The 13,987-nt window shown below is 44.2% G+C and overlaps 1 protein-coding gene across 2 annotated transcripts in view; it reads left to right on the top strand.

Moving 5' to 3' along the window:
* The window catches only part of NR5A1 (nuclear receptor subfamily 5 group A member 1), a 249,978-nt gene that overhangs the window by 114,731 nt on the left and 121,260 nt on the right, over positions 1-13,987 (top strand). For both annotated transcript variants that reach the window (XM_063936867.1, XM_063936866.1), the window contains exon 5: positions 3,400-3,519. In XM_063936867.1, the coding sequence (XP_063792937.1) occupies positions 3,400-3,519 (120 nt within the window). The remainder of the gene's footprint in view (positions 1-3,399; positions 3,520-13,987) is intronic.

The following is a 13,987-nucleotide window of genomic DNA, read 5'->3' as shown; positions in this document are numbered from 1 at the left end:
CTGTGTGAGCAGGGTAGAAACATTGAAAATGTCACTTAAAGTCCAGTTTTTGACCACTTTAGGATCCCAATCACAGGGACGCCAAGTGTGGGATTTACAAAGTAACTGGGCCGGTCTTGGAGAATGAGCTCCACCTCCAGTATTCACAGCAGTGTATTATTGCACCCTCTGCATCAACCTCAAAATGTGTGTGCCTTTATCCTAAAGTACTACCCTGTTTAACATCACTTATGTCTTAAATTAATCTGAAGACTAAGGAGATATCCAAAATTTCTTTACCACATGTGTCATTATTGCAGATTTAAATGGGTTTATTGCATATATACCTATGGCGCTTATGCTTCTGAAGCAAACCTGACAGCATCTTGAGATGACTGTGTACCAGGATATTAGTTTAAATCAGTGGCACATTTTACCAACAGTAAAATCCGCCACTGCAGTGAGCAAGTTGCAGTCCGTGTATGCACTGGCTACACTGTGACTGGCAGTGACTCCCTATTGGAAGTCCTAACTGCCAGTCATCCGCAGAACAGGTAGTCCCTTTGGGAGGTGTTTTCTCCCTCTGGGATTGCCAGACCAGGTTATGATTAGCAGAGAGCAGTCTTCCTGCAGGTAGCCACTCCCTGCCTGATCATTAGCCCTAGCTGGTATCTATGGGCTGTAGCCGATGCAGTCCATGGAAACAGGGGTTTTGCGCATATGCGGTCCCATGGCCTCTTGTGTGCATGTGCTAGTCCTGGCACCTGCCAGCTCCATTGTTCAGGTGCTGGGACCTGGCTGGGGCAGGGGCTCTCCTCCTCAGGACCAGGCCAGTGGCAGCCCCCCTCCTCCACAGAGTTAGGAGCCGCCACTGGTGTAAATCATACTTGCCTACTCTCTCGGAATCTGCAGGCGGCTCCTGATTTTTCGGGTAGTCCCATAAGATCCAATCAGCTTCTACTTAGCATTTATCTAGTGCATTCTATAAAATGAGAGCTACAAACTGATTGGTTGCTATAGGCAACTTTTACACTTGTTATCTTTAGAATGTTTGGTACATTTGCCCCTAAGTGCAAATTTGAAACTAAGGGGAGATGTACGAAGCCTTGGAGAGTGATAAAGTACCAACCAAAGAGTCCCTAACTGCTATGATACAGGCTGTGTTAGCAAACTGGCAGGTGCAAATCGGTTGGTACTTTGGGGGTCATTCAGACCCAAATGTAGCCACGCATCTGTACACATCGGCTGCATTCAGGTGGTCTGCACATACAGTATGCATGGGCCGCAGTGTACATGCGCGACCCTACACTTTGCTGCCACATCCTACCAGGATGCGGCCGCAAGGTGATTGACAGCGGTGGCCATTGGGTGGGGACATCATTGCATCATTTTGCGGGCAGGGTGGTCCAAACGGGGGGGGCAGATGCATGATGTCGCATGCAGCCACTCCGATCAAAAAAATGGTGGCGGACCGCCTGACAATGCAGCCAGGCTGAGCTGCCAGTAGTCAACCTTAATTTATTGCATCCACAATGTATTTGCGAATGGATCTGGAGGCAGCGCCACACATGCTGGGCGACCCCCAGCATGTGAGGAGATGGACGCAGATTTTGTTGTGTATGCAGCAATCTGCGTCCATCTCTGAGTCACCCCCTTTATCTCTCTCCACTTTACCACGTGTCTCATCTCAGTATATGACCCCCAAAGTTAGTAAATACCCCTCTCAGGAAAATAGCTTTATTTATTTATTTATTTATTTATTTATTAATTAGTTAATGAATTGTATTTATTTATGATTATATGTAGATACTATACTACTTGGCTGGTTAAGTAGAATTTCTGTACTTACACGATTGGTTTTGGCATAGCTTTACTCATAGGTTCAAATAGTCGTTTAGGGAATAATTCTTAAAAGAAGTGACCAGAATATGCTGTTGCTAAAGCAGTTGTGCAAGGGAATGTTTTATTTTATAGATGACTAGCTGTTTTACCCGTTTTTCACACAGGAGTTTCTGATTTTCACGGTTGTACATATACATGACGGGTTGGGGTTGGGTGACCGGTGGTGGGGATCCCGGCGGTCAACATACCAACCCCGGCATCCTGGCTGCATAATGACGGTGGGGTGCAAGCACAACAAAGCCCCTTGTGGGCTCGGTTGCTCACTATGCTCGCCACAGGTTTTATTCACACGCTATTGGTGTCATGGACACCCACGAGTGGGAATAGTCCCTGTTAGTCAGCATGTCGACCGTAGAGCTTGTGATCGCTTGGGATCCCGCCATCGGCATGGTGACTGCCGGGATCCCGAGCACCAGTCATATGACCGAATCCCTACATGATTGTTAATAATTTGGTAAATCTACATCTATAATGATGTAAATTTGAGACGTGTTAATGTAAATATGTAAATAAATATGAATCCATGGTTCTTGGTATTACCCGAGGAGCACCCATAGCAGATACAGTAAAAAGTGACAGGACCAAGTTCAGCTTCCTAATACACAGTATTGAAAGTAAGAGAATTAGTGATAAGTCAGTCAGTAAGTGCATAAGTGAGAGATATGGTAAAAAGTGACAGGAGCATTTTTGTAGTTTATTAAATTCTACACACTAGAGGTGTAATCCAAATTTTGATCCGATTATCCGCTTGGACGTTATCATTTATGAAACGCAAGCCATGCATCGGTAATGATGTCATTATGTCAACCCCCTTTTTATCCCCTTAAGGGAGGTTTATTAAAAATCTAATTACGTAGTTTTCCTATTTTCCACCTGAAGAATATCCATGTTAAATTTCATCTTCCTAATATATCGGGAAGTGAAAGAATTAGTGATGAGTCAGTGAGTGTATAGATTAATCAATTAATAAGTATAATTTATGTAAAAATTATTAACTAGAAACATTTTTTATGGTGCATCAACACATGCAGTATACAACCTTTTATATTATATAGCACCGCTATTGTAGCTTATTATTATTATTATTATTATTATTATTTTAAATGGTAAAGCAGCAAACTCTACAGCAGTAATCCCAGTTGGATATGTATCATTCTATACTTTATCTGTCCGGTGTCTTTTTATACAGTACAAGCATTTGTTCTCATGAGAACTCTCCCCGTGCAGAAGAGTCAGCAGGACAATTGATACAGTTATGTTTGTGTTCCATTAATTGTTCCAGCTCTGTTTAAATACTTCCAAGCAAGCATAATTTTGCATATACATATCATATATAAATAATGGACGGACTAAATATCATATTACATGTAACATTCGATTTATAACTAAGAGCAGTGTTGTCATGATTAGACAGTAATGAAATAACCAAATAATGCCAAATGGCAATTTACAAACCCACATTGTGCTGAAATATAAAAACTGCAGGAATATTTATTTATACATTTCTTTCTCTCTCAGGTCAGTGACCAGATGATCTTGCTGCAGAATTGCTGGAGTGAACTGCTGGTGTTTGACCACATCTATAGACAAATGCCACACAGCAAAGAGAACAGCATCCTACTAGTAACTGGACAGGAGGTAAATTATAATATATCATACATGGATACTGTAAAGATATATAATTTCTCCATACTGGAGAGTGCTGGGACACTTCCTGCTACAGAACAGTAAAGAAAAGAACACAATAAACGGTAAACTTTAATGGAATAAAATACTCCATAAACTCTTGAGGGGAACAAACAACTTAAAAACATATATTCATTAATTATTTAATTTTCTACTTTGTTTATTTTAACCTATTTTGGTTAGTTAGTTGCTAACATTTATTTGTTTATTTTTAATTATAGTATAAAGTATCAACTTATTATGCAGCACTATACAACCTTTTCTTCCAAGACAATAGCCATTGGGGAGTTTGACTGGGGACAGGTGGTACACCATACTACAACAGGCAGTGCCGTAACTAGCCATTCCAGCGCTGTGTGCAAGAATCAGCATCAGCGCCCCCCATACACAAAACAAGGCCAGCGCGTAGTCGTACGCCAAAAATAGTGGTGTGGCTTTATGGGGAAGGGGCGTGGCCACATAGCTCCTTATTACGGCAGGTAGAGTCCCCTTTTACACATTACGGCAGGTAGAGTCCCCTTTTTACACAGTACTGCGGAAGAGCTCCCTTTTACACATTAGGCGGCATAGTCCCCCTTTTTTAAACAGTAGGCAGACAGTGAGCAGTGCACTCACCCGTCTGCGTCCTCTTCCTGGGAGTGCGGGCAATCATGGTAGGGGATGTCCCTGTGCGGGTGACGGCGTTACAGACCCGGCCCAGTTGCTGCTGCCAGTCTGTTCAGCTTCGTCCAACTGGCTCCCGGCATCCCAGGTGCGGCTTCCTGCCGCTGACTTGTACTGCTGCTGGAGTCGAGGAGGGAGCACACAGTAACACAGACAGAGCTGCCGGCTATAATGTATTAGCAGCGATGCGTCTGGCATAGAAGGAGCTGGGCGCAATGCTGGTATTATATATTATAGCAGGGAGCGAGGCATTTGATGGCGGCCAGTGGTGGTGGATGTGGATGATGCGCCCACGGCACCATCTGCCCATACCTAGTTACGGCCCTGGGGACGGGTGTCAGGAGAGAGAGAGAGAGTGTCAGGAGAGAGAGAGGGAGGAGCAAGATATAGAGAGAGTATTATGAAGAGAAAGAGAAAGGAAAGGTCAGTCAGAGAGAGAAGGAAAGGAAGGAAGCTAGCATTAGATAGTTACGCTAGTTACAACACAGCCAGAAGTCTCTCATGGGGTGGGATCTTCACGGCATTAAGCCCCACCCCCTTAATACCCACGAATCGCGCCACTCCCCTCCTTCATACTCAGTGTCTGCCTGCAGCTGCTGCTGGGATGGGGGGGTCCAGGATAGTAGTTGGACCCCCCTCCCCTTACCCCGGCTTGTGTGTATAGAAAGAGGAGGGACAGGTCAGCCTCCAGCTGCACAGCGCTGCACATTTGGTAGGTTGGCAACTTTACAGGCAGCACAAAGTGTCCTATTGTACCCAAGGGTAGATGGGAAAGGGGATAGAAAAGTCCTCTCCTCCGGCGGACCGGACAGCTACTTCACCTCCTCCCTGATTGTGACGGCTAGTACGTCGCCTGCCAGTGTACTAAATGAGTCAGGCTGACTCATTAGTACTTGGCTGTCTTGTATAATGCAGCGGGCACTTAATTGTAGCTTGTTCTGCCCCTGCTGTCTCTGTTGCAGCACGATCGGAGCTGAGCTGAGAGCTCCGATCACAGCTAGCAGCCAGGGCAGAGCCGCCGTGCACCCGTCAGCCACACCACAAACCCACCATCTGCCCGCATCATCAGTGAAAGAGGGATGGAGCCGGGACTCCGGCGCTCCTCTCCTCGGACAGCACTGTAGCTACAGTAAATGGCGGCGCTGGCTGGTGGGTGGTAGTGTAGCGTGGACGGCAGGTGCCTGTGGAGATTTTTCCGCCCCACAGCGCATTGCGCTGTGTGCAAAGCCCCTCTCGCCCATAGCTAGTTACGGCTCTGACAACAGGGGTCATAAGCAAGATCAAGGAGAACAGAAACCTCCCATGGAGCACCAGGGCATAATTAATTGCTGCATAGTGAAAAATCTGTAACTCCATCAAAAAAGTTTTGGTTGTACCTCGTTATTGTGAAGATTTCATCGGGGCAATAGTTACTTTCTACAAGTTTATCCCTCTTTAGAACTACTATAAGCTCAGCCATGGTCACTTCATGGAATCCACCCAAGAAATGATGGTTGCACATATAATAACTTAGTCCAGGTCATACTGGTGCAGACACCCATGGTGGCAGGCTGAAGGGTTGGCATAGCAGCCAGTGCCTGCTACCTGAAGAGGCTCTCTGGTCTAATTCCATAACATATCTTCATCCTGTGTCCAGGGAGCTGCTCCACATTATCTCTAAGGATTCTCTGATGGTGCGCTGTAAAAGCCTGTACCTACTTCTTTTTCTTTTTTGACTCCTGGAGCTTCTGCCTTCCCTGATGCTAAAGCATCCTTTCTTTGCAAGATCTTGCAGACAAGAGGGTAGCTCCTTCAGCTTCTCATGGGTTCTACTCCATTGGCATGGATCAGGCCCACCATTTCCAGTGGTAGTTGCTGCAGCCTATTGCCTGCACTTGTACCAGTGTGCAATGTCCACGGTGCTCTGCACTGGGCTACATAACCATTCCCATGTTTGTTTTAATATTTACAACTTACTGCTGCCTGTGCTGGATTCATTTTGTGGTCCCCCAGTCTGCATTGGCTGTGCTTTCTAGTTCTTGAGGATCACCTACTGTACTGCAATGTATTTACTTGTCTGGGGGACAATTCAGTTAGCTTTATGTTTAACTTTCTGCAATAGGTAAAATATGTGCACAGCTGAACATTTCAGTATGTTTGGCACCGCTGAGTCTGCATGATATAATGGAAACCAATCCATGCTGACTAGAGAAGGGGCTGATTGAGGATTTATTGCTTTTTGCATAGATTTATTTTTTTCTATTGCACAGTGCAGCATATGTGATGTAAATAGAGGTGACTGTCAATCACATACAGTTTTTGTTGTATTTGGTGCATTTTTATTACAGGTAACTGACAGTTGGCTTCACTCACATCACAGATGCTGCCAATTCATTAATTTACACTGAGGTGCTAAAAAAAAATTTGATTTACGAAGCACATGCCCATGTGTTGCATATCTTTCATCTGATATGCATAGGACAATTCTCCAAACAGATCCATCTAGTGGCAGGAAAATGTATTGCAGGAAACATGTTTCAAAAGCACAGTTGGGGAAGGGTGATTTATCCATGGCCAGATCAGGTTTGTTGTCCCCTCAGAACAGAAGCAGTGGGGTGAGGCAGAGCCTTTCCTGCCATACTAACGTTTAAACCAGAGGTTTTACTGTATAAAGCATATGACAAATATAAAGAATATATTATAAATATTTTCTTTTTATTATGCTAATGATCTTTATAGTCAAATCTCTTGAGTAAAAGTCTATGGGGTATATGCAATTGCGGTCGAATTCCCGAAATTGTCACAGAAGGTCCCTTCAGCCAATCAGGAAGCGCTACTTCGTGGCACTCACCTGATTGGCTGTATGCGCGTCTGCTGTCAGACTGCGCATCGCACAGCTCCCTCCATTAGTTTCAATGGTGGGAACTTTGCGGGTAGCGGTGGGGTTACCCGCGGTCAGCCGCTGACCACGGGTGACCTCACCGCTGACGCAAAGTTCCCACCGTTGAATATAATGGAGAGGCTTTGCGATGCGCTGTCTGACAGCAGACGCGCATACAGCCTATCAGGTGAGTGCCACGAAGTAGCGCTTCCTGATTGGCTGAAGGGACCTTCTGTGACAGCAGTCACGTGGGGTCCCGGCATTCGTGGAAAGGAGTCCCATGTGTAAACATGGGACCCCTTTCAGTCCGTCTGGTCCGGGTTGCCGTTTTGTTGTTTTGCCAAGTACGTGGATTATAACCTGGACACTGGATTGAGGTAAGTATCATTTTATTCACAGGTACCCCGGATTCTACTTGGACAAGTGGACCGAACGTCGTGTCAACATAGGTAAGTATGTGTGTGTCGGCAGGTGTGAAATAAAGTTGTACTTTCAAGGTGTGCGTGTCCTGTTTTTATTTGGGTATTTTTTTCCAGTAGAACTACAGGTACCAGCGGGCCCGTTTTTCTCCCGCATGCTGGTACTTGTGGTTCTCCAAGTACCAGCTTGCGGGGGAGGCTTGCTGGGACTTGTAGTACTACTGGAAAAACAATATTCTTTCAAATTTCTCAAGGCTATCAGCCCCCCATCCGCAGCCCTTGGATGGAGGGGACAGCCTCAGGCTTCACCCGTGGCCCTTGGGTGGCTGGGGGGGACCCCTTGATTGAAGGGGTCCCCACTCCCCCAGGGTACCCCGGCCAGGGGTGACTAGTTGGATATTTAATGCCACGGCCGCAGGGCGCTGTATAAAAGTGACCCCCGGCTGTGGCATTATCTGTCCAGCTAGTGGAGCCCGATGCTGGTGTAAAAAATACGGGGGACCCCTACTCTTTTTGTCCCCCGTATTTTTTGCACCAGCACCAGGCGCAGAGCCCGGTGCTGGTTTTAAAAATACGGGGGATCCCATGACATTTTTCCCCCCGGATTTTTAGAACCAGGACCGACTCGAAGAGCCCGAGGCTGGTTATGCTTTGAAGGGGGGACCCCACGCCATTTTTTTTCGGGTTTTTTCCCGTTTTTCCCGTTTTTTAAAAAATTGGATCAAAATCCGTCAAATCGGCCGTTTTTCGACAGCGGGACTGTCGAATCCGTTTTTTATTGAAAATGGTCAATTTCGGCACCCACTTGCCGAAATTAGATGGTCAAATTGTGTCGAATTGAAAAATGGGCGAAAAATTGCCGCGATTCGCCGCTAATTGCATATACCCCTATGGCTGCCAGTGTCGGACTGGAGCACCGGTGGTATGCAGTGGTCGGGGCCCATGATTAGAGGTGTGGCTAGCATCCAAAGGGGGTGTGGCCAGCCAATAAGAGGTTTGGCTAACCATTATAGAGTACCTGGTCTGGACTCCTTGATAATTTATATAGTAATTAATGCTAGTGCATGCATGATAATGTGCCAGCTTAATGACAGCAATGTACTGTAGAGTGTAGAGAATACATCATAATCCTGTGCAGTATAAGGTAACATATGTATAATATATAATTCAAGTGCACAGTCTAGAACCTGATCCCTAGAGGAGGAGGGCCCCCCAGGCAGTGGGGCCTACCGGTGGTTTCCCCTGTACCCCTATGGGCCAGTCCGAGCCTGATGACTGCAGTTCTTTTTCAAACATCTCTGATCAAAACTCGTCAAATTTCCAGCAGTATAAACTGCTGCACCTGTGTATTATGCGGTATCCGTTCACATGGTCGACCATGTTATGGTCGACAGTCATTAGGTCGACCACTATTGGTCGACATTGACATGGTCGACATGGACACATGGTCGACGCGTGAAAATGGTCGACACATGAAAAGGTCGACATGAGTTTTTTAACTTTTTTTTCTTTTGGGGAACTTTTCCATACTTTACAATCCATGTGGACTACGATTGGAACGGTAATCTGTGCCGAGCGAAGCGAAGGCACCATGCCCGAAGCATGGCGAGTGAAGCGAGCCATGCGAGGGGACGCGGTGCACTAATTGGGGTTCCCAGTCACTTTACGAAAAAAACGACCCCCAAAAAAGTTAAAAAATCATGTCGACCTTTTCACGTGTCGACCTTTCATGTGTCGACCATTTTCATGTGTCGACCATGTCAATGTCGACCAATAGTGGTCGACCTAATGGAACCGGAACCGTATTATGCCTACATGCACCCTTTGGCTCATACATTATGTGTAAATCTGGCAATGGTACTAGTCAGCACCTCCTGAGCCATTTACCTCACCACACGTCGCTGAACAGCCGTAATTTAACCAATCAAATGAATGTATTATCCAGCTGTTTGGATGCTTACAATTAAAATTGGTGGCAATATTTGGCAATTTGAAAAACCCTAAATCGCATATACAGTTTTAAACAAACATTTAAGGCCAGAAGCTGCCTTTACAGGGGGTGGTTCAAATTTTCCTTACCTTCCTGGTGCCTATGGCTAGTGGGTTCCAGGGTAGGAAAAGAATTGCCTTCTTAATAATTAAAAGTATTGTGTGTGACATCTTTAGAATATAAAATAACGTATGTGCCCCCATTGTAAGTTAATCTAATACTATAGATTATACTTAAACAATTAAATGTGTGCACTATTAACAATTTAGCTTACTTTCAAATGATATGTGTGCCCCAGATTTTTTTAAATAATGTATGTGCCCCCTGTAAACTTAAAAATAATACTGCCTCCTTTTTAAATAAAAAAATGTAATATGCATTTGTATAGACAAGTCTAAAAATTTCAGAATCAATTTTTAAAACAGCTAGGAGAACAAGACAGTATATGATTTCATAAAAAAGCTATTGATCAGTGTTTTATTTAGGGTGCAAAATAATCAGCATGCAGGATGAAATAGGACTTGTGAACACCTTTTTTTCTTGAATTTAATTTGTTTCTATCATTACGGGGAGATACTGTATATGAAACCATCTAAAGAGGACTGGTGTAGTCTAGTTACCTGTAGCAGTCAATGAACTCCTAGATATCAATTTACAGAATGTACTTGATAACTGACAGCTAGAAGCTGATTGTTGCTAAACTTCTCCACTTGCCTTTTTTAGGTTTAATACACTCCACTTTCTCATAGGCCTCCTCAACTAAACAAAATGATTCCTCTAATTTACAGTAAATAAAAAAAAAAATTGTTTTTTTTAAAGTAAACTTTACGAAAGTACTGTAAATAGATCACATAAAACAGACGCAAAAACACCTATTATTAACATATCATTTTGGAGAACTTAAAGACCAAACAGTACTTTAAACACCATACTTCCCCCATATAAAATAAAGCAATATGATATGCAATACATGGATTATAGGGAGTAACTTTCATCTGTTCTGGCAAACTGCAGGCATGTTGACACTAATATACTATAGATACAGGTACTGTATACACAAATTATAATTGCTTGTTTAATGACTAAGTGGAACTCTGGCACGAGAGGGCTGATAGATGCGTTGTAACGCGCGGTTCTCATGTCAGACTGGGTGCATGCTGGGGACACACAGTCCAGACCCAGGCAGATGCCTCTTGTTTAGTTTAGTTTTCGCTGGGTTCCAGAATTGTTGCTGCACAAAAGGCACAAACAATGATCTCGCAGAGAGATACAAAGTATTCACAAACATAGGCAGGGAGGGCATTGTCACGGCTTTCACCAGCCCTCAATAGGGGGACAGTGTGGTGAGGAGCAGCATATTTCTCAGGAGTAGAGACACATCCCCCATCTGTATTTACTATTTACAGAAAGAGCTGTGAGAACAAGCTGCTGAAAGTAATGGGTGACTAACGCCAAATTCTAGATATAGGTAAATTCTTAGGTTTAAAAATGGGGCTTCACCTCATGTAATAACTGTGCATGCTTCCTAATTAACATTCTTTGCCCTTTTCTCACCATCCCTTCAAAATCAGTGACACACATAAGCTGTGTTACATTGTGTATCTCATGTAGTGTATGTGTATTGCAGGCTGCAATAAGGGTCTCATAACTTCACATAAGCTCTGTTACATTGTGTATCTCATGTAGTGTATGTGTATTGCAGGCTGCAATAAGGGTCTCATAACTTCACATAAGCTCTGATACATTGTGTATCTCATGTAGTGTATGTGTATTGCAGGCTGCAATAAGGGTCCCATAACTTCACATAAGCTCTGATACATTGTGTATCTCATGTACTGTATGTGTATTGCAGGCTGCAATAAGGGTCCCATAACTTCACATAAGCTCTGTTACATTGTGTATCTCATGTACTGTATGTGTATTGCAGGCTGCAATAAGGGTCCCATAACTTCACATAAGCTGTGTTACATTGTGTATCTCATGTACTGTATGTGTATTGCAGGCTGCAATAAGGGTCCCATAACTTCACATAAGCTCTGTTACATTGTGTATCTCATGTAGTGTATGTGTATTGCAGGCTGCAATAAGGGTCCCATAACTTCACATAAGCTCTGTTACATTGTGTATCTCATGTACTGTATGTGTATTGCAGGCTGCATTAAGGGTCCCATAACTTCACATAAGCTGTGTTACATTGTGTATCTCATGTACTGTATGTGTATTGCAGGCTGCAATAAGGGTCCCATAACTTCACATAAGCTCTGTTACATTGTGTATCTCATGTACTGTATGTGTATTGCAGGCTGCAATAAGGGTCCCATAACTTCACATAAGCTGTGTTACATTGTGTATCTCATGTACTGTATGTGTATTGCAGGCTGCAATAAGGGTCCCATAACTTCACATAAGCTCTGTTACATTGTGTATCTCATGTACTGTATGTGTATTGCAGGCTGCAATAAGGGTCACATAACTTTTGAACTGAAAAAATAATGTGAAATTTATTGACAAGCAGATGGTTTCAATCAAGTTGTTGTAGCTGATACAATCTGTCACAAGGCGCAACTGCAGTTCTAGAAATGTAGTGTATATCTGTGCATATCCTTAGTTCGTATTGGGGATGGAATCCTGGTGGCCAGGATCCCAGAGGTCAGTATAGGTCCGACACCGGGATCCCGGCCATCAGAATGCCGGCAGTGGGGCGAGTGCTAGAAACCCCCTTGTGGGCTCGCTGCGCTCACCATGCTGCAGGCTCGGTGGCTCACTGAACTCGCCACAGGTTCTATTACCAATTTATGGGTGTCGTGGACACCCACGAGTGGGAATAGCCCTGGCACATATGTCGCCATTCTCGGCAGTCAGGATCCCGGCGTCGGTATTCTGACTACCCGGATCCAGACCGCCAGGATATTAAGTACATCCCCTTTGTTCCATGTATGACGTAGAGTCAGAATATCAGATCCAAAACATTTATGTCAGTACAATGACAGGGAGAAGTACTGTATCACATGTGAGCTATGCCACTGTTTTCACGATATTTATTACCATCTCTTCCTGTGCAGCAGAAAAAATGGTTAAAGTTTCTTGTGTCTGTATTCATTCTTTCCAGTAAGGGTTAGAGGGGTAGATGTATTAACCTGGAGAAGGCATAAGGGAGTGATAAACCAGTGATATGTGCAAGGTGATAAAGGCACCAGCCAATCAGCTCCAATATGTAAATTAACAGTTAGGACCTGATTGGCTGGTGCCTTTATCACCTTGCACATATCACTGGATTATCACTTCCGTATGCCTTCTCCAGGTTAATACATCTGCCCCAAAGAGAGAATTTTTCCAACCTTGACAATTTCCTGGTTATTGTATCCCAAACTACACAAACATTGGGGCTGATTCATCGGTGGACGCTAATTGCTCCGCCACTGTGTTTTTGTACGTATGAATTTATGCTGCCTTCTGTAACCCGCTTCTGCATCTGAATGCGCAGCAATGGATTTGTGGCCGGGGACCCCGACCACCGAGGGTAAAATGGCAGCCGCGGCACTGAAGGAGTTAACCCTTACGCAGAGGTTTGGGTGCAGAGCCACACACTGGGGTGACTGGGAAAGCCGACTCCCAGCATGGCAATACATGTTAACCCAGGCTGTATCGGGGGAAAGCCCCAGCAGTCCTAGACTGCAAGGCTAGGGGAGACCAGTGCTGAGCACTGGGCACAGTAAAATCAAATGTACAAATGTTGTTTAAAAGGTGTGTGCAGCACTGAGCCAGGAAAGCAATCCTGAACAGCAGTGCTGCAGTCTGTGAAAGCCTGCTGCAGGAAACAGGCTGAGATTTATAATTTGTACTGGAAGAGATGGGGGGGGGGGGGACACAGTGCTTCACTCTTTTGGGAGATGCCTGAGGTCTCAGGAGCTGCTAACCCTATAGGTTACCGAACCTATGTTTGTTTAATAGTAACAGCGAGGGGGGAGGGGTTGAGCGCTCACCTTGAGTGTATGAATGTGTATATGGAGATCGACACTATGGGGTAAATTTACTAAGATGGGAGTTCTATTTAAGATGGGATGTTGCCCATAGCAACCAATCAGATTCTACTTCTCATTTATCTAGCACCTTCTAGAAGATAATACCTGAAATCTGATTGGTTGCTATGGGCAACATCCCATCTTAAACAGAACTCCCATTTTAGTAAATTTACCCCTATGTGTATGGATTAAATAATTTTATTTATATAATATTACAATACAATCAATTCACAAGCTGAAAAGGAAAGTACAGTGGTATACACACATAGGTACACGATGTTTATACAATGCACAGTGTTGCTTCAGTGTAGACGCAAATGAGCGAATGCATCAGATGATAAAAGTTCACAGGTTACGAAAGTAAATTTAGTCAGTTGGTATAGAACCAGTCAATAGTACTCCAGCGCTTGCATGCTGTTGTAGGATAAACCTGTTATTGTGCTAGACAGGTTGGAAATGCTCCAGT

Source organism: Pseudophryne corroboree, chromosome 8 (assembly GCF_028390025.1).
Source record: "Pseudophryne corroboree isolate aPseCor3 chromosome 8, aPseCor3.hap2, whole genome shotgun sequence".
NCBI classification, from domain to species: Eukaryota; Metazoa; Chordata; class Amphibia; order Anura; family Myobatrachidae; genus Pseudophryne; species Pseudophryne corroboree.
The sequence above is the reverse complement of the archived record's forward strand: the minus strand, read 5'-3'. Positions and strand labels throughout refer to the sequence as shown.